This window comes from Manis pentadactyla, chromosome 12 (genome assembly GCF_030020395.1).
Source record: "Manis pentadactyla isolate mManPen7 chromosome 12, mManPen7.hap1, whole genome shotgun sequence".
Taxonomy (NCBI): Eukaryota; Metazoa; Chordata; class Mammalia; order Pholidota; family Manidae; genus Manis; species Manis pentadactyla.
In genome coordinates, this window is record NC_080030.1 from 13,722,105 (window position 1) to 13,745,330 (window position 23,226).

Genomic DNA, 23,226 nt, shown 5'->3' on the forward strand with positions numbered 1-23,226 from the left:
TCATGAATATTCTTACATTTCTGTATGGTCAGGACTTTCTGAGCAAACAGCTTTGGTATCTGGGTTAAACATGACTGCATAAGGATCCAAAAGACAGAGCCCACCAGACAGAAAGTTTCCTCTCTCCCCAGAGCCTAATGTTTACACTCCAGGTTATTTAAGCAATAGAGGAGACCTTTCCTTCTCTTCCAGAGTGAGGATCTGTTTACATTCCAGAGCAAACATGTCTATTTCCATCTCCAGAAATGCAAATGGACCAAAGTGCCAGCTATCAATGTAAGCTCCAAGTTTCATGATTTCAGAATTCCTTCCTTGTGGTGCAAACCCCAGTGTGCACATAGGGTATTTTTGCCTCTCACTGCATTACCCTATGGAGAACTGAGACATAGGGAACCAACACCACTCACTCTCTGAGTAAATAAAAGGTATGATTTCAGATCCAAAACAAAAAAGAAAGAGAGAAAAGCTAATACAGCCGCTGTGGCCATTCAGGGAGGTCTCCCCCTTACCCCAATATACTTTCTGGGAATGAAATGTGCTTGTCCTAGAGACAGACCACCAGGGGTTCAAATCCAAGCTGCTTCACCAGTTGCTGGTGCCCACACAGCACACCTGCTGGGCCTCACCTCTCCTCCTCATCCAGGGGCTCCACAGCCTGGAAAAACAACATGAAGTGCTCGTTGGGCTCCCGGTCACACAGCGCAGGCAAGTGCTTTTGCATCTGGATCTAGTGTAGGATGGAATCCACAATCATGCTCTGTCATCTCCAAGATCCATCTGTTTTCTCAGTGGGCCAAACGAGTGACTTGAATAAGGGTATGTGGAAATCACAACCCCTACATCTTTCAAATCCTTGGTGGCGACATCAGTTTGTAATCTCTCCTGGAATATATACTTTAGAGAGACTTCTAGAGGCTTGTACTTGACCTGCCACACAGCATGAATTCCTTGCTTCCCTATTCCCAGTCTGGGGCTCCACCTGCAGCATAAGACCTGAAGACTTGTCTCCAGCCTGGAGCCCCCCCAAGGAGGTGTTTGTGCTGATCGTGGAACTCCCCTCCAGGCCAGGCCTCCTCTCCTGGGAGGGTGAACACATCCCGAGAGCCCTTGGGGAGTGTTATGGGGAGACCAGAGCCAATTGCCTCTGCTCAGCCTCCCGAGCCTTTTGTCACAGACGTCAGGCCGCTCAGCAGCCTGGCCTGGGGATGGATGGCTGAGGGGCACCATGGGGGAGGACTGGGGACCTGGGAGCTTTGGGGGGTGCTCTGAGGTGTGAAGTGTGGAGAAATTGGGCTCACAGAAAGCCCCCCAATGTAAGGAGTGCACCTCTTGGAGGTGCTTTGAGAGACCAAGTTCAGCGTTTTTTGAAAAGGAATTTTCTGGAATGTGTGGAGCAGCTGTGTCTCATTAAATGGGACAGTGCTAGACTGGTGCCCTGCAGCCGTGGGATCTACTTGGGTACGTCTGCAGTGGTGTTCAAGACCTGAAGAGACACCCTGGGGCTTCTAATCAGCAAGTTTCTGTGTCTGATCATAATCTATAGGTGACAGGAAATAAGGTTCACTTTCTGTTTGAACAGCCCTCCCCAGTGCTGTCAAGGTGTACCAGCCTGGGGCTTAGTGCGCCCCGTTCTTCCTGAGCACCTTATGGGGGGAGAACAGAGGATAGAGGGAAACCTGGTGGAGGTCAGGGCCCCCCTGCGTCATAGAGTTTGAGGGCTGGGGGTGCGGTGGGCTGGGGCACACGATGTCTGCAGGAGGGGCAGAGCTTTGAGAAGAAAGAGCAGTGTGGTGGCGATCCGTTCATCATTTATTACATTCTGCACAGGGATGACCCCAACCCCCAGGAACCATTAACCTCAGACACAACACCCAGACCACACTGTGCCTGGGGAGGCTATTTCTCAGGGATGAGGGGAGGGAGTTGCACAGGGGCTCCGCTGGGAGCATGTCCCAGGACCCTGCGTCAGCCGGCCACCCTTGCAGCCTCGGATGCCTCCGCTGGGCACCCAGGGGGCGGTGGTCCCATGCAGCACTGCGCCGTCTCTGTGTCCATCCTGGGAAAGGCTGGCCATGGTGAGGACGGGCCCCAGCTCTTTCTGGACCATTGTGGCTATGACTCGGTGGCTGATGGCACCCAGGCAGCTGTTTGGCGTCACGGCGGGAGACCACCTACTCTAAGGGGAAAACCCTCCACACGGTGGGGTGGCTCGCCTTTGTCCAGCGGGCCACGAGCAGAGGGTAGGACACAGCACGAAGGCGGCCAGGTTGGCAGGGGCTACGTACAGGCCCTTGAGGAGGCAGCGGCAGCGTGGGGAGATGCCGAAGTCGGCCGACGGAGGAGGTGCCAGAGCAGCTGCCCCAGCAGAGGCTCAGGATGAGCAGCGGGAGGAGGAGGAGCAGCAAGCAGACTGGGGTCCTGGGGCGCCAGGGGCCGCCTGCCCGAAGGGGAAGCAGCTCTCCTCCACATGCAGCCAGGACACCAGCAGGGCCGCGGGCCCGATGACAGCAGCTACAGGGCCACACACGGGTGATCAGAAGAGGCAGGTTATCCCGGGTTCCCCCCATTATCCTGCTTCCACCCCGTCCCCACTGCCCTCTGGGCTCCGGGCCCTGTGCGGAGGGTCCTGTCCATCACCAGCACCCGGGGGGTCCCTGTCACGGGAAGGCTCCTGAGCGTCACCTACTTACAGAGGAGGAGGCTGGGTCCCGGAGGGGGAGGGGAAACACCCTTCAGTCTGACAGGCCTGGTCGGCCGTGGAGCTGGGACCCCAGCCCCACCTGTCTTTAGGACGCCCCCACACCCCACATGGCCTGAAGCTTCCCTGAGGCTGAGGAGCAGCCCACCACCCCCTGCCGATCGCCCCAGCCCAGAAACTCACCTGGCCCTGGCCGGCTGGTAAATTTACATCTTGTGGGGCCTGAAGAATAGTCACTTTCTGCCGGCCCCCTGGCCTGGGGGCTCCAGCTGGCAGGACAGGCTGTAGCTGCAGGACAGAGGGACACCTGTGAACCCCTGGAGCCACATGTCAGGGGGCCCTTCTCCCAGAGCCTCCCGGCAGCTGCAGCCCACACCTGACTCTGGCCGGCCTCACCTCTCCTCCTCATCCAGGGGCTCCACGGCCTGGGCAAAGCACCGGAAGCGCTCATCAGGCTCCAGGTCATACACCTTGGCCAGCTTCCTCTGCATGGTGATCTCACTTTGGATGACAGGGAACTGGGGCAAAGAAAGAACAGGGTACAGAGAAGGAGGTGTGTGAGGAGTGGGGCACTATGATGGTCCCGGATCTTTGCTCATGGGAACCCGCCTTCCCTCCAATGCCATCCAGCCCTGCCTGTTCTGACAGTTGGGTCTCCAGCTCCTCCTCCAGGAAGTTGGCCTTGATGCCACACCCCATCCCCCACCTGACAAAGCCTTGAGTGTCATGAGATCTGGGTGTCTTAACTTTCTCAAGACACATTAGGCCCAGAGGATGGGCTGGACAGGGTCCTGCCCAGGGGGTCTTGATGGCAGGAAGGAAACCAAAGTGCATCAGAAACAGCCCCCTGAGCCCAGAACAAGGCCGGAACATCCTCACCCTTTCTCAAGTTGGAGGCCCACCAGGGCCTCCAAGGCTGTCCTGCCCAGAAACAGCACCCAGACCTGGCCCAGGCTCGGGGCTACCGAGAAGCAGGGACTGCACTGGGGAGCTGAGGCCTCCGGTGGGAAGACACTGCCAGCCCCCTGATGTGCTTCCTGCCCTGAAGGAGCAGCATCCCTCCCCCTGGGCAGGGCCTGAGGAGGAGGCCAGTCCTGCCCAGATGCTGCCCCCTGGAGCCCTCAGCCCCACCTGCCCTGGGGCCAGGACCGGGGCTTAAGCCGGTCCTTCTGGCAGTCCTCTCCAAGAAGCCCTGCTCTTGGGGTGGAGGGGGGACTCAGGAGTGTGGGAGGCCCGGTGCTGAGAGGTCTGGGCTCACTTGGGGCTCTCTCCTCTCTAAAGCTCACCATCCTACCCCCCTGTGCCCCTCTGGGCTCACTCACATCCTCATATTCCAGGTGTTTGTCTATGGAATCGTCCAGGATCAGTCCAAGGTAGGGGACCACGTCCTGTGCACCGGGTTGGGGAGGTGATGAGTCCCTGCCTGCCTCAGGGGCGCCCACAGAGCCTCCCCTGAACCCCACATCCGCAGCCCCCAGCTACCTTGGACCACCCTGTGCTGCCTCCCCACCTCCCTTCGCCCAGCTCTCCCCTCCTGGGCCCTCCCAGGGCTGGCTTTTGGCCAATCCCAGGCCCTGTGGTCCCTGCTCCTGTCCTCCAACTTCCCCCTGTACCCAGCTGCTCTCGCCCTCCTCCTGGTCACCCCAGTGCTGGCAGCTCAGGGCTGGTGGCACCAGGAGCAGGTGCAGGGTTGCCCCCACAGCCCCGAACCTGGCCACGCCTCTCTCACCTTTGTCCTCCTCTCCTCGGGTCCCATGCGGCCCCGCTGCCTTGCCCTCAATATGGACTCCAGCTCCTGCAAGGTCCAGGACACTCAGGTGCTCATGCTCCCCTCCCACGTGGCCTCCCACAACCAGTCCATGGTTGATGGATGCCAGGCCCCCAGTAAAGTGGAGCCAGGGAGGGAGACAGATGAGGCCCTTGGGGGCCTGGGGAACCCTACCTCCATCAGCTCCCCCCTCTCACCCCGCACACCTGGAGTCCTTCCCAAAGCTGTGCCACAGCACGGAAGGGGACTTGCCCCGAGGACCCCTCCCTTCCAGACCTCCATTTACCTTGAACAGCCGCTTCCTGTGAACCCAGTTGTCCTGTGTTTTCAGGTCTTCATATACCATCAGGCAGACACTAAGGGGAGAGGAGAGGAGGAGGTAGATACATGGCCAGCAGGTGGAGAGCCTCGGGACCGACCCCATTTCCTGGAGATCCTAGAAGGTCCACTAGCCTGCAGGAGGCTTTCCACCACGGCCCTGAGCCCTGGGGAATCCATGGCCTGTGGAGGGGGCTTCATGTTTCCACCCAGGGCCTCCATTCCCAGTTCTCCCCAGGGGCGAATCTGCTTTGGGCGAGGTCGCTGTCCTTGGGGCAGAGACCTCCTGCTGCAGAGCACAAGCTCAAGATCTCCAGTGGGCTTCAACCCACACTTGACATTGCAGGAAACTGATTACTGCAGGGGTACCCGTGGCCTAACCCACAGGGGGTCCCAAGAGCCTGCCATCCCTGTCCTTAAGCTCCGCCACCTCCCAGGAAGTCCCAGCCAACTGAGGGAACACTGCCAGATGTCGGTGTGTCCCTGTCCACTCAGGTGCCCTGGTTCCAGGGACAGGAGTACCCACCAGGAAACATGTCCCCAGGTGCTTTCCAGACGATGAATAGCAGGGCTCTGCAGGGCCAAGACAATGGCATGGAGGGCAGTGTAGTTCCTGAGGTTCAGACTCCCCTGGGACGGAAGACAGAGCTGAGAGCGTGGCCTGCTTCTCTACTCTGTCCCCCCATGAACTCCTGTCCTTAAGGAGACAGACATCCAGGGAGCCCAGCACACCTACTACCTGCTGAGCAGCCCTCCTGGGTGGAGGACTGTAGCTCAACCCAAGGAAGGGGCCAGGGATGGCTGTCCCCCCCTTGGGACCTGTGAGTGCAGGTCTGCACACCCCTGGCAGGAGGGGCCCAGGGACTGTGCAGGGCAGACCACAGGCACCCATTCTGAGAGCTGGCCAAGGAGGGGACCCCGGGGGCATCCCATGACATACCATGGCCACCCAGATCCAGAACCTAACCACTTCGGCCCTGTCCGAGGCCATCATGCTCGGGGTCCCGAGGCAGGTGGTGGTGACCAACTTAACCAAGGCATCAAATTCCCTGAGGACCCTATACGTCCTATACGTGGTGAGAGCCAGGCGCTCAATGTCTCCCATCTGTGGCTGGTTCCGTAAGTAACTGTTAAATTCCGCAAAGTCCATCCTGTCGTACAGCCCCTGGGGATCACAAGGGAGGGTCATCCAGCTGTGCCCCTGGTGCCCCTGTTCCCAGGCAGGGTCACCGGTCAGAGCTGGAGCCCAGGCAGCTGAGGACGTGCTGTGAGCCTCGTGGCCATCCGGACTTCAGACCCTGTCCACTGAGGCACCCAGTGGTGGGGAACAGAGGGGCTTTGCTCACAGGCACCCTCACTCACCTCCTCCCTGCAACAAAAGGCAGCTCACGCCTGCCCAAACTGGGGCATCTGCCACCCCGTGGACCCCACTACCCACTCAGGTGCAGTTTCCCCCAAAACAACTCCACCCAGAGCCTTTGTTGGTGTCAGTGTCTCCCACAGTCAGTCCATGGCAGGGGCCTCTGAAGTGTGGAGGCTGTGGAAGCCTGCCAGGCCAATGGCCCGAGGACCTAAGGCCCTGGCAGCACCTCCCTGAGCACCCCTCCCCTGCCCTGCCCCTCCCAGCCCGGCCAGGCCCTGCCCACCTTCCCTCCGCTCCAAATCATTGGTCTGCAAGGATCCCTAAGGGCCGGCCCTATTGTCCCCGTGTGGTCAGTGAGGGCTTGGGGGCGAGGAGAGTCTTTCAGGGCACATGGTGAGTCTGGGGGGAAGCTGGGACATGGGCCCAGATCACAGGAGTCCACGTCAGGGACGGCAGGTCTGGGGCAGCCCGTGACACAGGGAAGGCCCACCCCCGACCCTGAGAGCCCGCTCAGCTCACCGCACAGATCAGGGTCAGCTGCTCGGCCACCAGGCCATGGGGAAATGCCAGAATGGTCCACTCCTCCTTCCTCCACACGTGCCGGGTGATGGCGACACAGGCGCGGGTGGGCTCCGGGTCCGCCTCTGGCTCTGCCAGTCCCGGTGCCATTCCTGCAGGTGCCACGGGACCCGGGACCAAGGGCTCATGGGGCTCCAGCTCGGGGCCTGGCACCGGGGCTGAAACCACTCCTGGGATGTCCCAGGGGCTCATGGGGTCTGGACATGGCTCTGGCTCTGTAAGGCCTGGTACCATCACGGCAGTTGCTCTGCGCACCAGGCCTGAGGGCTCCTGGGGCTCCAGCTTGGGTCCTTGCCTCAGAGCTGAGGCCTCTGCTGGGATGTCCTCCGGCTCTGCAGGGGCTGAGGCAGATGACAATGGCCGTAGCTCCCGCACAGGGGTCTGAAAGAGCGCCTGGACTCGCTGTAGCCACGAAGCCAGCCTTCCCTTTGTCTCTGGAGCCAGCTGCGTCTGCCGTGGGTCTGGAGCGCAGGACACAGAGAAAGGGTCACCCCGGGGCTGATTTCGCATGACTTACAATGACAGAAGAGCCCTCAGTGCCTTGAAGGGAACCCCAGTCTGGGAAGCCCACCCTAGACAGTCCCCTGGCCGCAGCCCCTCACCTTCCAGCTCTGAAAGCGTGGGCCCCAGTTGCTCGTCCTGCCAGGTAACGTGCCTAGCCCGTCCCATCCTGCGGCTGGGGTAAGGCCTGGGGGTGGCAGAGTGAGAAGCCTGGTCTTTCCAGCCGCACTGCCCTCCGGGTCCACCCTTGTGTGGGCCTGGCCGCTGTGCACTCCCCTGCCTGTCCCGGCACCTGCCCCTCCCCCTTCCTGACCCTGCGTGTCTGTCCTGGGACCCCATCCTCTCCCATCCTCCCGAATAGGAAGTCCCCAGTCGTCAGCCCCCCCATGGGAATCCAAAGCTGAGTGACCTGTTGGGCTCTGCTGTGGGCTCATGGGGCTCCCGCTCGGGGCCTGGCTCTGAGGCTGAGGCCACTGCTGGGACATCCTCCAGCTCTGCAGGAGCTGAAGCAGGTGACACCAGCCGTCTTGCCAGCACAGGGGTCTCAGGGAGCTCCTGGATGGGCTCTAGCCGTGAAGCCGGCCCTCCCCGTGTCTCTGGAGCCAGCTGCCTCTGCCGTGGGTCTGGAGCGGGACACAGAGAAAGGGTCACCGTGGGCCTGATTCCCCGCGCCTTACAATGACAGAAGAGCCCTCAGTGCCTTGAAGGGAACCCCAGTCCGGGAAGCCCACCCTAGACGGTCCCCTGGCTGCAGCCCCTCACCTTCCAGCACCGCCACCGTGGGCCCCAGGTGCTCCTCCTGGACCAAGTGGTGGAGGACTTGGCCCACCAGGGTGGATGAAGGCTGGCTGCCGTGGAGGTCGCTGGGCACGCTCTCAGGCTCCCAGGCAAGGCGCCTAGCCCGTCCCATCCTGCGGCTGGGGTAAGGCCTGGGGGTGGCAGAGTGAGAAGCCTGGTCTTTCCAGCCACACTGCCCTCCGGGTCCACCCTTGTGTGGGCCTGGCCGCTGTGCACTCCCCTGCCTGTCCAGGCACCTGCCCCTCCCCCTTCCTGACCCTGCGTGTCTGTCCTGGGACCCCATCCTCTCCCATCCTCCCGAATAGGAAGTCCCCAGTCGTCAGCCCACCCATGGGAACCCAAAGATGAGTGACCTGCTGGGCTCTGCTGTGCTCCCCCAACCCCAAGCCCCAAACTCCTCCTCCCCCCATTCTGTGAGATGGGCAGCACCTCCTCTGGACCCAGTGAACGCTCACATTTTCAATTCCCCCTCTGGCCCCTCGTCATGCCCCCTGTTGCTTGAGGAGGCCGTGACGGCATCAGTCGTGACACTCCCTGGCCGTGACCTGCGGATGATGCCTGAAGTGACTGCCCGAGTCCACCCGGGATGGGGTCCCAGTATTGTGTCTGCTTCCTTCACTCAGTTGTGCTAAGTGTCCCCAAAGGGTCTGCACAAAGTGGGCACTGCGTACCTATTGTTGCTTAAGGAAGTCCTACCAGAACTTCTCCAGGTACCCCTCTCCTGCCCCCAGAGGTCCCTCATGTGGCCACAGTGAGGACAAGGACCCGGCCCAAACACAGGGAATCGCGAGCCTCCGTTCCAAAGGCTGCTTCCCATGTGCTTTTCCAAATGAGCCAGGCTCCAGGCCACTGACGGGTGAGGCCAAAGGCTTTCATCGGGTACAGAGAAGTAAGCCCCGAAGTGGCCCAGCTTGGCCGGCAGTCCTTTACCATGCCGGGCACCAGGGGAACCCCTCTAAGGCTCCTCCCATGTTCCCCATGGGCACCCTAACAGGCTGATCGCCAGCCTCCCTGCCTGTCAGAGGAGCACGCTGAGGCTCAGACACGTGGGGACATGCAAGACACACCGCGGGCTGTGGGCAGAGGCCCGACTGGCCAAGGAGGGGTTGGGTGCTCACCGGGGGAGCCGCTGGCCCGTGGTCAGCTGGTCAGCATCATCGGGTGGGAGTGTGGCCTCGGGAGCGCTCCGGCTGGTGTTTGGAGCTGGTTCCACTCGTGCCTTTCGCTTTCTCCACTTCCTCCTCACACCTATCCAGGGATCCCTGCACTTGCGGACCTCAGTCCCATGGACAGATGGCTCAGGTTCAGGCTAAGGGGGGAAACAGGGATATAGTCAGTGGGAAACTCAGGAATCACCAGGACGAGGCAGGTTTGCAGCTCACCCGAGAGCCCCCAGCCCCCTGGGGTGCGAGCAAGGAGAGGCACGGGGTGCCCCCGGGAACAAGGTTCCAGGCCCTCTGGAGTGGTCCTGTCAGCCACTCTCGTGGGGAAGCCCTGGGAGGGAAGGGATCCTGGGTGTAGACAGCCTGCCCCAGGTCCAGGGAGATGGAGTAGGTGAATCCATCCACCAGCTCCTCCACGCTCCCCAGGGTGGAGCTCTGCAAAGCCGGCACCTGGTAGCTGGGGAGGAGGCACCCATGGTTGCGTGGACCTCCCCACAGGGGGCAATGTGGGCCCCCAACTCTGCCCCCGAGATCAGGCCCACAGGGCCATCTGCATAGACATCCAGTCCCTCAGGGAAGAGGAGGACACCCCTGGGCTCAGGATTAACATGTGGGTGGAAGTACCTGGTCCCAACACTCACCTCCATGTCCTGAATCATGAGACCAGAGCTGTGACACTGACTGCCCCCTGCTCCCCAGCCTTCAGTCCCACCCATGCCCCATGCCCACCGCACACACACAAGGGGCCTGGGGAAACGTCAGCCAGGATGGGTCACACTCGTGGCCTGGCCCTGGAATGGCCCGCTCTGGGCTGCCCTGTGTTACCTCGGGGCTCCTCGGGATACACGGATAGAGGCGTTGGAGGAGGTCACTGAGCCAACGCCCACAGCGAGCAGGAAGACTCTCCCTCTCGGCTTCCCTGACTCCCTCGCTTTCAGAAGGCTCCGCACAACAAGACCGCATGTTGCTCTGTCGAGCGCCTCCGGTCAAGTGAGCTGGACTGGGTTCTGCGACCAGGAGCTGGGTTCCATCCGTCCGGGTCACAATTGAGGTTCTACTTGGCATGTCATCAGTGACATCACTTCTTCAAGGGCCCCTCCCTGCATTCAGACACGCCCACGTGCCCCTCTGGGCTGCTGACTGCCCACCCTCCTGGCCCTTGCCATGCATGAGTACACACATCTCCACCAGAGCCCTCCCCACGCTCTCTGGCAATGTCACCGGGGTCCCAGCTCTGAGGAGACAAGAGCTGAGCTCAGTCCGCTTTTTCTCACTAGTTCCCTGTCCTGCTGAGGCCACAGCACCTCCCAGGACCTGCCCAACATCCCAACCTGCACAGGGAGGGTCACGCCAGACATTTCTCCCTAAGGACATCCCCAGGGATACATGGATGACACCTCCAGCTCCTGGGGACTGGCGTCACATGTGTCTGACACACAGACTCAGAGATGGAAGAATGCCAACCAGGCTTGGCATGGAGCGTGGAACACCACGCAGGTCAGGCCGGGGTCCAGGCCGTGTGATCTTGGGCAAGTCAGTCCCCTTCTAGGCCGTTTTCAGGTGTGCACCTTGAAGGGGCAGCAATGAGAGGAGATCCAGGTGTTGCCATCTACTGCCTTCCACCTTCCACAGGTCCAGGCTGCTCTCAAATCTGAAATCCGCACCAGGCGTGTGTGTGTGTTTGGGGTGGTGGTGCAGATACAGCATCTTATTCTTCACCTTAGAAGGGATAGCTTGGCATGCCCACAAGATAGATTTCTAGTAACTTCTCTAAGATGAAAGGTCCCTCAATTTTTGTTGGATTTAGTCCACCTTCTGACATGTGACTGCGCTGTCAATATGCCTAGATGAGCTGTACTTCCTGATCACTGGGTCCAGTCAGCCTAGTACCATCAATGGGATGGGCCAGTGTGACGGCTTCTGGAAGAAAAAGGAGATGAAGCTTCCTTCTGTCTAAATGACAACCCAAGTCTGGAGGTCTGATATGCCTCTGAGATAGTTTTCTCTCCTTGCCGGCTGAAAGCTAACTGCCCTGCTGGTCTTTACTCACAGGAAGAGAACAAAGAGCATTTTCCTGACCAATACTTACACACTGGGTGCTTGGGGACCAAGTGATGAAGCCCCATGTGCAGCAGGAACTGCAGTTTGAGACACTCTGATTACACTGACAATCATTCACTGTCATCTCCAAGATTCGTCTGTTTTCTAAGTAGGCTAAATGAGTGACTTCAATAAGGGTATGTGGAAATCACCACCCGTTCTTCTTTCAAATCCTTGGTGTCACCAGGCATTACTGCTTTCAATGTATACAGGGAGTTCTAGAGGCTTGTACTTGCCCTGCCACACAGCATGAACTCCTGGCCGGCACAGTCCCCCGTGTCTAGCAAGGAGGAAGCCGGGAGCTCTGCGTCCCTGACAGCTCGGCCCTGTGGCCTCTGACACTGAAGGAGCGGCACTGCGGGCACTTGGTCGGGGTGGGGGGTGCTGCTCCTGATACCAAGACCCGGTCCTCGTCCCTGAGGTCAAACCACAAAACACAATGACAAGGGTTTGAAGAAAGGAAAGAATAGTTTATTGACTTGCTAGCAAATGAGGGAGTGGCCAGCTCCTGCCTTGAAGAACCACCGTCCTCCTGACACAAGCGGTCAGGGCTTTTCAAGGGGAAATGGTAGGAGAGGGGCTGGGGTGCCGACACATGAAGTAGCAGCCTGCAAAGGTCCAAGCAGACATTCCTCCTCCGATTCACTAGCTTTGTGTTTTTCTTTTCTGATGCTCCTCAGTTCCCGGGGACTGGATGCTTGGGGTTGAACAAAATCAGCTTTCAGCTTTAACTCTGACCCTCAGACTAGGAAAATCTGAAGAACAAGAAGAAACTGCCACCCCATCCACCTCTGCCCATTAGTGGACAAAGTTTCTGGGGCTGTTTGAGTTCACTTTCTAGTAAATGTTAGTGTTCAGTTTTGAACAAAGATTTGATTCCCCTTTTCTTCTATTACAAATTCATTTCTTACTGTTACATTCCTTAACAGCAGCCCAAAAACTGATCATGAAATGCCTTGAGGGAGAGTTTCTGACTATTACCTGAAGATAGGCACAAGTTGAAAAACACAGCTCTAAGCGTTTCTTGGAATATCAGTGCTGGCTGATAAGACAGGAACTGCCATCTGCGGTTCAGATTTCCAGTGGACTTGGCTTATGTGTTCAAATTCTGCAAATGTTGCTGTTAGAATCAGCAAGGGGCTGTCTCCTTGCAAGTGCTTGGAGCTGACAGCCTTGCATTTAATACTCGCATGCAGAATTTTCTCAAGAGCCCCTCCCGCACTTCTAGCACATGAAGAAGTTGGGGAAATGAGAAGAGGGGGCCCACAGATGCCTTTATGTCCAGACCCACTGCCCCACTCCCTCCACAGAGGCCTCAGGAGCCAAGGGGGCAGTGCTTGCAAGCCTAGGGCCTCCACTTTGCCTTCCAGGCTGCTCCCCCTGCTGCTGCTGCTGCTGCTGTTGCTAAGCTTGTTAGCACTTTCAGAAACTTAGGAGAGAAACACAAGCGCAACTTGGGCCTCACTGAGGTTTCGGTTCAGTGAACAGGTGAGCCTAGAGCTCCCAGGAGTCAGCCTGACCTGGCCCTGCCCCTGCCAGTCCTTCAGTTCTATCTGTGCTGTGAGTACCAGCGCTGGCCCTTCCTGCTGGGAACCTGTTAGCCGATGCCGTTGCTGAGTGCCTCCTGCCTTGTGCAGCCGGCCGGGTATGCAGCTGCCCCCATGCTGCCCCCTCTCCACACAATACCCTGGGACTCTGATACTACGTTCATGTCTTCTCTCATTCAAGTTTTTAATTTTAGCCATTCTCATGTGCATTGTCTATGTTTTCCACCTACATTTCACTTCCATGTCCCTCATGAGTCATTAAGAAAAAAAAAAGTCGAGCCACACATGGACTTGGAGCAAATTCTTGCAAGTCATACCTCAACAAAGGACTTGTATTTACAGTATATAAAGACCTGCTACAGCCCAATGGCAAGAAGACAAGTAACCGTTCCTTGTTCCCCTGGAAACAGGAGGAAAGGCAAGTGAGGTGTCCCAGGAGTCCCGCCAGTTAGGTGAGGGAGATGGCCCCCATCACCAGCCATTGTCAAACTTGACCTCCATTGCTGCCCAGCCCTGGCCATCCTTCCCTGGACTCCCAAAGTGTCCCCAGCCCTGACCCCACATCCTGTCCCCAGCCTGCAGCACAAAAGGGTGGCGTCCTACTCTGATGTAAACCTTTGTGTGGCCTTACCACTCTCAGACTAAGGGCCAAAGCTGCCTCCCCCTGGAAAACCGTGTGGTTTAACCCAGCCACTCTCCTCTTGGCCACAACAGAGGAGACTCCAGGAGCTCAGCCCTCTTAGGTTCTGGGTGGGCCTTCTTCACCGGTGTCCCAGTGCCCAGGACAGTGTCTACAATGTGGTGGGTTTTGATAAACTTGATATGTCAAAACCATTAGCTCTCCTGCCTAAACCAGGATGGGGCACTGGGGGAAGTTCAAGAGACTCTGTCAAGTTCCACATAATGGACGGCTACCCCTCAGCTTGGCAACCTGCTATATAGCCCTATACCGTCCCTTAGCTGGAAGGGCCTGGGTCTCTGACACCAGTTCCCCGAAGGGATTACTTACGAAAGTGACTCCAGGGGGCTGTTGCCTGGGGAAGATGCTCAAGGTGGCGCTGTGATGTGGTGAGGACCAGGGCGGGTGAGCCCACTGCCTCCATGTGCTGACCGACAGCCTGAGCCCAAAGGCCCCATCCTTCCCGGGCCTCTGCATGGGAAGATTCCTGGGGAACAGCCACACACAACTTCCTAGAGCTGAACCTGGCCAGCTGAGCCTAGAGGGCAGTCACTTTTCACCAGTGCTGAGCACACACGGACAGGTGGAGGCAGAGCGTCTGGCCATCCACGTCCCTGTACACTCTGGATTCTCTTCCCAGGCCCAGCACCCTCCTGGCGACCCAGGTGTGCCTGCTTCCGGGAGCGCCTTCCTTATACACTGGAGGGCGGGACCAGGCCAGGTGGGGTGGGGCTCCATTCCCCAGAGTTTCTGTGTTGGGAAGGGGACAGAGGTCGGGCCAGGGCCTCCCGTCCTCCTGTGGCCAGTGGGTGGGAACCCGCTTTCCGATGAACAGCTGTTCCGATCCGTGTATGGCTTGTTAGAGGTAAAACTTATTTTTTCTAGGTATTGGAAGAGCCTTTTGCCATATATATTATATACATACATCCTCCGTCGGACCTGGAGATGGGGCTGAGGGAAGCGGGCAGTGAATGGGATTTTTTTTTTTCCTGTCAGAAAACGTGACAGGACATGCTTAAATATAGCATTACCTGGCAAAAAAATATCATCCTTCCGTCCGGATTCTACCTTTTTCAGTGAATGGATGTCAGCCAGAGGGGAGGAAGGGTCTCCGGTTTCGGGTTCCCGCCCAGCGCCTGCAGGCATCCTCCCCTCCGCGCACAGCCTCAAGGGCCCCCCTGGGCTTCCCGACACTAAAGCGGCCTCGTCCCGTGGGGGCATCAGGCTTAGACCCTCTGTGCCTGCTGCTTTCAAGTCAAGGCGGAAGACTTGGGTGTGGAGTTCACGTGGCCACTAGGAGTTCGTGGCTACTCGGAAAGCGCGTGTCTCCGCAGCCCAGGATCACCCCCGACAAAAGCCGATTGTGCCAAGGCATTCCTCAAATGAAAAGGGAAATTAATGATTCCTTCTGTTAGAATCCCTTTCCATCCTAAAAACGGCATTTTTGCATACTTATTCGTACATTTCCTTAATAGCCCTCGCATAGAGATGTGTACAGGTGCGAGGAGAGCAGTGATTGTCCAAACCCTTAAAGAGCCCAACAGTGGCTCCTGCACTCAGACTCTTAGTAATCACTCCTGGCTGGTGCTGGGGTGACTGTGACAGTGGTGACAGCGTTCACACGAATAGCATGTTCAACAGCATGGGTCCTCTGAGACCTCTGGCAATTTTATGTATCACCTCACTTTGCCACTCGCCACATTTTGCCTTGTGTTGTAGTTATTTCTAAACAAATGCTTGAGTAGGAGGATTGTGTTTACTTATTTCCATTTACTCCATGAGGGAGAGCACTAGGTTCATGTATATTAATTAGTAAGTGCTTTAGGGTATGTATGTAATTGAAAATCTGTACACCTGAAACTCATGTATCAACTATATCTCGATTTTAAAACAAGAAAGAAATTGGTGGTAATGGTTGTTCAGTAACTGCTTTTCTTAGAACCATATAGAAGTGCTTGGCCGTGGCCAAGAATGTTTGACCACCTTGGTGCAAACTGCCTAGCTTATTGCAGTAATTTCCTAACTGGTTCCACCAAGTCTTTTCTTGCCACTCTTGAACAGAATTTCTTTTTTTTTTTTTTTTTTAGATAATTATTTTTTTATGGAAGGGTAGTTGACACGCAGTATTACATTACATTAGTTTCAGGTGTACAACATAGTGATTCAACATTTATATACATAATTCTAGGTTCCAGCTATCACCCTACCAAGCTGTTACAATATCTTGACTATATTCCTTATGCTATACATTACATCCTGGTTACTTATTTATTTTAGCATTGGAAGTCTGTCCTTTTTTTTTTTTTTTTTTTGTGAGGGCATCACTCATATTTCTTGATCAAATGGTTGTTAACGACAATAAAATTCTATATAGGGGAGTCAATGCTCAATGTACAATCATTAATCCACCCCGAGCCTAATTTTCGTCAGTCTCCAATCTTCTGAGGCATAACAAACAAGTTCTTACTTGTAGAACAAATTCTTACATAATGAATAAGTTACATAGTGAACAGTACAAGGGCAGTCATCACAGAAACTTTCGGTTTTGCTCATGCATTATGAACTATAAACAGTCAGTTCAAATATGAATACTCATTTGGTTTTTATACTTGATTTATATGTGGATACCACATTTCTCTCTTTATTATTATTATTTTTAATAAAATGCTGAAGTGGTAGGTAGATACAAGGTATAGGTAGAAAACATAGTTTAGTGTTGTAAGAGAGCAAATGTAGATGATCAGGTGTGTGCCTGTAGACTATGTGTTAATCCAAGCTAGACAAGGGCAATAAAACACCCACGTATGCAGAAGATTTCTCTCAGAACAGGGGGGGTGAGGTTCTAAGCCTCACCTCTGTTGATCCCCAATTTCTCACCTGATGGCCCCCCTGCGACTGTGCCTGTCTTAGGTTGTTCCTCCCTTGAGGAATCTTACCCGTCTCTGGCTAACCAGTCATCTTCCGGGGCCATACAGGGAAATGTGAAGTTGATAAGTGAGAGGGAAGCCTTATTGTTTGAAAAGGTTAGCTTTTTACTTCTTTGCATATTTATGCCCTGTGGCTTCTATGCCCAGCATTTGTCTTGAGGTGTCTTTACCACTTGGAGGAATTATGATACTCGGTAAATTCGATATGAGGCACGAATTCTATTTAAGGGTTGTAATTAGGAAAGGAGAAGAAAAGCTATAGAAGTAGCAGGCAGCAAAAAACCTGGGAAGATTGATTATTTCTTTGACATATCTTCTCGTAGAGTACTTCAGCATGTATAGGTTTTAAGCTACTACTTAAATTGCGCACACACATTAACATAATAGGAGTATAGTTACATAACCAAAGCATATCTGTAATTACCAGCCATCTCCAGTGAAACCAAGAAAACCAGTTAGGCACCTTAGGCATTTGTGAAAACTTATCTATGATATGGTGGATATTGTCCAACTGAACTTGAACAGTCTGAGAGAAATCACACAAATTAAAACAACCCATTCCTGGGGAATGTTCACATCCCTTATGTTCTTTTAACAGTAAATAGTCTGTAGTTGTAAGATTTTGGAGCGCTACAATTTGCACTTCTCCTAGTTCTTGGTTGAGTTCCAACAGTATAGATCCAGTCAAATTTGTTGTTTTACTGTATGCACAGGCCAGCTTAGATATCTCCTTCATTCCCATGGCAAGTCCAGGAGCTGGTGGGATGAGTGCATCTACAGCTGTAGCAGTGCGTGGATCTTTGGTGGGGTTTTTTCATGATCATCTTCTGGCATGCGTCTTCCAGAGAGTGCTGATGTTGGAAGTTCTCTTTCATATCGTATCTTAGTTCATTTTCGGGGTAGCCCAATTAGGCTTTGATCTTCTGTATAGACGCAAACAGACCCTTTGCCTACACTCATATATGCCCTTTATACCCTTGTGTAGAACTTATTGGAGGTTACCACACAGGAACTGCCCTTTTTTTTTTTTTTGCTTTGTTTTTGGAATCGCTAATCTACACTTACATGACGAATATTATGTTTACTAGGCTCTCCCCTATACCAGGTCTCCCCTATAAACCCCTTTACAGTCACTGTCCATCAGCTTAGCAAAATGTTGTAGAATCCCTACTTGCCTTCTCTGTGTTGTACAGCCCTCCCTTTTCTCCTACCCCCCCATGCATGTTAATCTTAAAACCCCCCTACTTCTCCCCCCCTTATCCCTCCCTACCCACCCATCCTCCCCAGTCCCTTTCCCTTTGGTACCTGTTAGTCCATTCTTGAGTTCTGTGATTCTGCTGCTGTTTTGTTCCTTCAGTTTTTCCTTTGTTCTTATATTCCACAGATAAGTGAAATCATTTGGTATTTCTCTTTCTCCGCTTGGCTTGTTTCACTGAGCATAATACCCTCCAGCTCCATCCATGTTGCTGCAAATGATTGGATTTGCCCTTTTCTTATGGCTGAGTAGTATTCCATTGTGTATATGTACCACATCTTCTTTATGCATTCATCTATCGATGGACATTTAGGTTGCGTCCAATTCTTGGCTATTGTAAATAGTGCTGCGATAAACATAGGGGTGCATCTGTCTTTCTCAAACTTGATTGCTGCGTTCTTAGGGTAAATTCCTAGGAGTGGGATTCCTGGGTCAAATGGTAATTCTGTTTTGAGCATTTTGATGTACCTCCATACTGCTTTCCACAATGGTTGAACTAACTTACATTCCCACCAGCAGTGTAGGAGGGTTCCCCTTTCTCCACAGCCTCGCCAACATTTGTTGTTCTCTGTCTTTTGGATGGCAGCCATCCTTACTGGTGTGAGGTGATACCTCATTGTAGTTTTAATTTGCATTTCTCTGATAATTTGCGATGTGGAGCATCTTTTCATGTGTCTGTTGGCCATCTGTATTTCTTTTTTGGAGAACTGTCTGTTCACTTCCTCTGCCCATTTTTTAATTGGGTTATTTGTTTTTTGTTTGTTGAGGCGTGTAAGCTCTTTATATATTCTGGATGTCAAGCCTTTATCGGATGTGTCATTTTCAAATATATTCTCCCATACTGTAGGGATCCTTTTTGTTCTATCGATGGTGTCTTTTGCTGTACAGAAGCTTTTCAGCTTAATATAGTCCCACTTACTCATTTTTGCTGTTGTTTTCCTTGCCCGGGGAGATATGTTCAAGAAGAGGTCACTCATGTTTATGTCTAAGAGGTTTTCGCCTATGTTTTCTTCCAAGAGTTTAATGGTTTCATGGCTTACATTCAGGTCTTTGATCCATTTTGAGTTTACTTTTGTATATGGGGTTAGACAATGGTCCAGTTTCATTCTCCTACACGTAGCTGTCCAGTTTTGCCAGCACCACCTGTTGAAGAGACTGTCATTTTGCCATTGTATGTCCATGGCTCCTTTATCAAATATTAATTGACCATATATGTCTGGGTTAATGTCTGGATTGTCTAGTCTGTTCCATTGGTCTGTGGCTCTGCTCTTGTGCCAGTACCAAATTGTCTTGATTACTATGGCTTTATAGTAGAGCTTGAAGTTGGGGAGTGAGATCCCCCCTACTTTATTCTTCTTTCTCAGGATTGCTTTGGCTATTCGAGGTCTCTGGTGTTTCCATATGAATTTTTGAATTATTTGTTCCAGTTCATTGAAGAATGTTGCTGGTAGTTTCATAGGGATTGCATCAAATCTGTATATTGCTTTGGGCAGGATGGCCATTTTGACGATATTAATTCTTCCTAGCCACGAGCATGGGATGAGTTTCCATCTGTTAGTGTCCCCTTTAATTTCTCTTAAGAGTGACCTGTAGTTTTCAGAATATAAGTCTTTCACTTCCTTGGTTAGGTTTATTCCTAGGTATTTTATTTTTTTTGATGCAATTGTGAATGAAGTTGTTTTCCTGATTTCTCTTTCTGTTGGTTCATTGTTAGTATATAGGAAAGCCACGGATTTCTGTGTGTTGATTTTGTATCCTGCAACTTTGCTGTATTCCGATATCAGTTCTAGTAGTTTTGGGTGGAGTGTTTAGGGTTTTTTATGTACAGTATCATGTCATCTGCAAATAGTGACAGTTTAACTTCTTCTTTACCAATCTGGATTCCTTGTATTTCTTTATTTTGTCTGATTGCCGTGGCTAGGACCTCCAGTACTATGTTAAATAACAGTGGAGAGAGTGGGCATCCCTGTCTAGTTCCCGATCTCAGAGGAAATGCTTTCAGTTTCTCGCTGTTCAATATAATGTTGGCTGTGGGTTTATCATAGATGGCCTTTATTATGTTGAGGTACTTGCCCTCTGTTCCCATTTTGCTGAGAGTTTTAATCATGAATGGATGTTGAACTTTGTCAAATGCTTTTTCGGCATCTATGGATATGATCATGTCGTTTTTGTCTTTCTTTTTGTTGATGTGGTGGATGATATTGATGGACTTTCGAATGTTGTACCATCCTTGCATCCCTGGGATGAATCCCACTTGGTCATGGTGTATGATCCTTTTGATGTATTTTTGAATTCGGTTTGCTAATATTTTGTTGAGTATTTTTGCATCTACGTTCATCAGGGATATTGATCTGTAGTTTTCTTTTTTGGTGGGGTCTTTGCCTGGTTTTGGTATTAGGGTGATGTTAGCTTCATAGAATGAGTTTGGGAGTATCGCCTCCTCCTCTATTTTTTGGAAAACTTTAAGGAGAATGGGTATTATGTCTTCCCTGTATGTCTGATAAAATTCCGAGGTAAATCCATCTGGCCCGGGGGTTTTGTTCTTTGGTAGTTTTTGGATTACCGCTTCAATTTCGTTGCTGGTAATTGGTCTGTTTAGATTTTCTGTTTCTTCCTGGGTCAATCTTGGAAGGTTGTATTTTTCTAGGAAGTTGTCCATTTCTCCTAGGTTTCCCAGCTTGTTAGCATATAGGTTTTCATAGTATTCTCCAATAATTCTTTGTATTTCTGTGGGGTCCGTCGTGATTTTTCCTTTCTCGTTTCTGATACTGTTGATTTGTGTTGACTCTCTTTTCTTCTTAATAAGTCTGGCTAGAGGCTTATCTATTTTGTTTATTTTCTCGAAGAACCAGCTCTTGGTTTCATTGATTTTTGCAATTGTTTTATTCTTCTCAATTTTATTTATTTCTTCTCTGATCTTTATTATGTCCCTCCTTCTGCTGACCTTAGGCCTCATTTGTGCTTCTTCTTCCAATTTCGATAATTGTGTCCAATTTCGATAATTGTGACATTAGACCATTCATTTGGGATTGTTCTTCCTTTTTTAAATATGCTTGGATTGCTATATACTTTCCTCTTAAGACTGCTTTTGCTGCGTCCCACAGAAGTTGGGTCTTAGTGTTGTTGTTGTCATTTGTTTCCATATATTGCTGGATCTCCATTTTGATTTGGTCATTGATCCATTGATTATTTAGGAGCGTGTTGTTAAGCCTCCATGTGTTTGTGAGCCTCTTTGCTTTCTTTGTACAGTTTATTTCTAGTTTAATGCCTTTGTGGTCTGAAAAGTTGGTTGGTAGGATTTCAATCTTTTGGAATTTTCTGAGGCTCTTTTTGTGGCCTAGTATATGGTCTATTCTGGAGAATGTTCCATGTGCACTTGAGAAGAATGTATATCCCGCTGCTTTTGGATGTAGAGTTCTATAGATGTCTATTAGGTCCATCTGTTCTAGTGTGTTGTTCAGTGCTTCCGTGTCCTTACTTATTTTCTGCCCAGTGGATCTATCCTTTGGGGTGAGTGGTGTGTTGAAGTCTCCTAGAATGAATGCATTGCAGTCTATATCCCCCTTTAGTTCTGTTAGTATTTGTTTCACATATGCTGGTGCTCCTGTGTTGGGTGCATATATATTTAGAATGGTTATATCCTCTTGTTTGACTGAGCCCTTTATCATTATGTAGTGTCTTTCTTTATCTCTTGTTACTTTCTTTGTTTTGAAGTCTATTTTGTCTGATATTAGTACTGCAACCCCTACTTTCTTCTCGCTGTTGTTTGCCTGAAATGTGTTTTTCCATCCCTTGAATTTTAGTCTGTACATGTCTTTGGGTTTGAGGTGAGTTTCTTGTAAGCAGCATATAGATGGGTCTTGCTTTTTTATCCATTCTGTTACTCTGTGTCTTTTGATTGGTGCATGCAGTCCATTTACATTTAGGGTGACTATTGAAAGATATGTACTTATTGCCATTGCAGGCCTTAAATTCGTGGTTACCAAAGGTTCAAGGTTAGCCTCTTTAGTATCTTACTGCCTAACTTAGCTCGCTTATTGAGCTGTTATATACACTGTCTGGAGATTCTTTTCTTCTCTCCCTTCTTGTTCCTCCTCCTCGATTCTTCATATGTTGGGTGTTTTGTGCTGTGCTCTTTCTAGGAGTGCTCCCATCTAGAGCGGTCCCTGTAAGATGTCCTGTAGAGGTGGTTTGTGGGAAGCAAATCCCCTCACCTTTTTTCTTGTCTGGGAATTGTTTAATCCCACCGTCATATTTGAATGATAGTCGTGCTGGATACAGTATCCTTGGTTCAAGGCCCTTCTGTTTCATTGTATTAAATATATCATGCCATTCTCTTCTGGCCTGTAGGGTTTCTGTCGAGAAGTCTGATGTTAGCCTGATGGGTTTTCCTTTATAGGTCACCTTTTTCTCTCTAGCTGCCTTTAAAACTCTTTCTTTGTCCTTGATCTTTGCCATTTTAATTATTATGTGTCTTGGTGTTGTCCTCCTTGGATCCTTTCTGTTGGGGGTTCTGTGTATTTCCGTGGTCTGTTCGATTATTTCCTCCCCCAGTTTGGGGAAGTTTTCAGCAATTATTTCTTCTAAGATACTTTCCATCTCTTTTCCTCTCTCTTCTTCTTCTGTAACCCCTATAATATGGATATTGTTCCTTTTGGATTGGTCACACAGTTCTCTTAACATTGTTTCATTCCTGGAGATCCTTTTATCTCTCTCTCTGTCAGCTTCTATGTGTTCCTGTTCTCTGGTTTCAATTCCATCAATGGCCTCTTGCATCCTATCCATTCTGCTTGTAAACCCTTCCAGAGTTTGTTTCATTTCTGCGATCTCCTTTCTGGCATCTGTGATCTCCGTCCGGACTTCATCCCATTTCTCTTGCGTATTTCTCTGCATCTCTGTCAGCATGTTTATGATTCTTATTTTGAATTCTTTGTCAGGAAGACTGGTTAGGTCTGTCTCCTTCTCTGGTGTTGTCTCTGTGATCTTTGTCAGCCTGTAGCTTTGCCTTTTCATGGTGATAGGAATAGTCTGCAGAACTGGGACGAGTGACGGCTGGATGGACTTCCTTTCTTGTTGGTTTGTGGCCCTCCTCTCCTGGGAGAACAGCGACCTCTAGTGGCTTGTGCTGCGCAGCTGCACGCAGACAGGGTTTCTGCTTCCTGCCCGGCTGCTATGGAGTTAATCTCCGCTGTTGCTGTGGGCGTGGCCTGGCTCGGGCAGCTGCTCCAAAATGGTGGAGTCGCGTTGGAGCAGGAGCTGCTGGGAGGCTATTTATCTCCGTAAGGGGCCTCCCTGCTCCCTGCAGCCCAGGGGTTAGGGTGCCCAGGGATCCCCGGATTCCCTACCTCTGGATTAAGTGTCCCGCCCTGCCCCTTTAAGACTTCCAAAAAGCACCTGGCAAAACAAAACAACAACCACAAAGAAAAAAAAAAATTTAAATTTAATTAAAAAAAAAAAAAAAGGTGGCCGCTCGTTTTTCTTTATTCTCTGGCGCCTGCCTCAGGCATCTGCTCACCAGTCTTGCTGCCCT

At 52.0% G+C, this 23,226-nt stretch overlaps 1 protein-coding gene and 1 long non-coding RNA gene across 3 annotated transcripts; one reads left to right on the top strand and one right to left on the bottom strand.

Moving 5' to 3' along the window:
- Nucleotides 1-1,619: 1,619 nt before the first annotated feature.
- Nucleotides 1,620-9,362, bottom strand: LOC130679873 (uncharacterized). Of its 2 annotated transcripts, XM_057489424.1 has the most exons (5): nt 9,144-9,362; nt 6,667-7,187; nt 3,095-3,216; nt 2,882-2,986; nt 1,620-2,511 (listed from the first exon to the last, which is right to left on the bottom strand). In XM_057489424.1, exons 2-4 carry the CDS (start codon nt 6,958-6,960, stop codon nt 2,932-2,934), a joined length of 471 nt encoding a protein of 156 aa, XP_057345407.1. In that variant the 5' UTR covers nt 6,961-7,187; nt 9,144-9,362; the 3' UTR covers nt 1,620-2,511; nt 2,882-2,931. The 2 variants fall into 2 exon arrangements, with proteins under 2 accessions (XP_057345407.1, XP_057345406.1); XM_057489423.1 differs by lacking the exon at nt 9,144-9,362 and having other exon boundaries at nt 6,667-7,367.
- Nucleotides 9,363-9,378: 16 nt separating this feature from the next.
- Nucleotides 9,379-15,583, top strand: LOC130679882 (uncharacterized). The gene is made up of 2 exons (XR_008992876.1): nt 9,379-12,776; nt 14,155-15,583. It is a non-coding gene; the product is annotated as an uncharacterized LOC130679882 (long non-coding RNA).
- Nucleotides 15,584-23,226: the final 7,643 nt, after the last annotated feature.

Coding starts and splice junctions, on each gene's coding strand:
- LOC130679873 (XM_057489423.1), bottom strand. CDS start 7,236: ATGCGAAATCAGCCCCGGGGTGACCCTTTCTCTGTGTCCTGCGCTCCA. Junction 3,217..6,666: donor AGCTGACCCTGATCTGTGCG/GTGAGCTGAGCG, acceptor TCTTTGCCCCAG/TTCCCTGTCATCCAAAGTGA. Junction 2,987..3,094: donor CCCCTGGATGAGGAGGAGAG/GTGAGGCCGGCC, acceptor TCTGTCCTGCAG/CTACAGCCTGTCCTGCCAGC.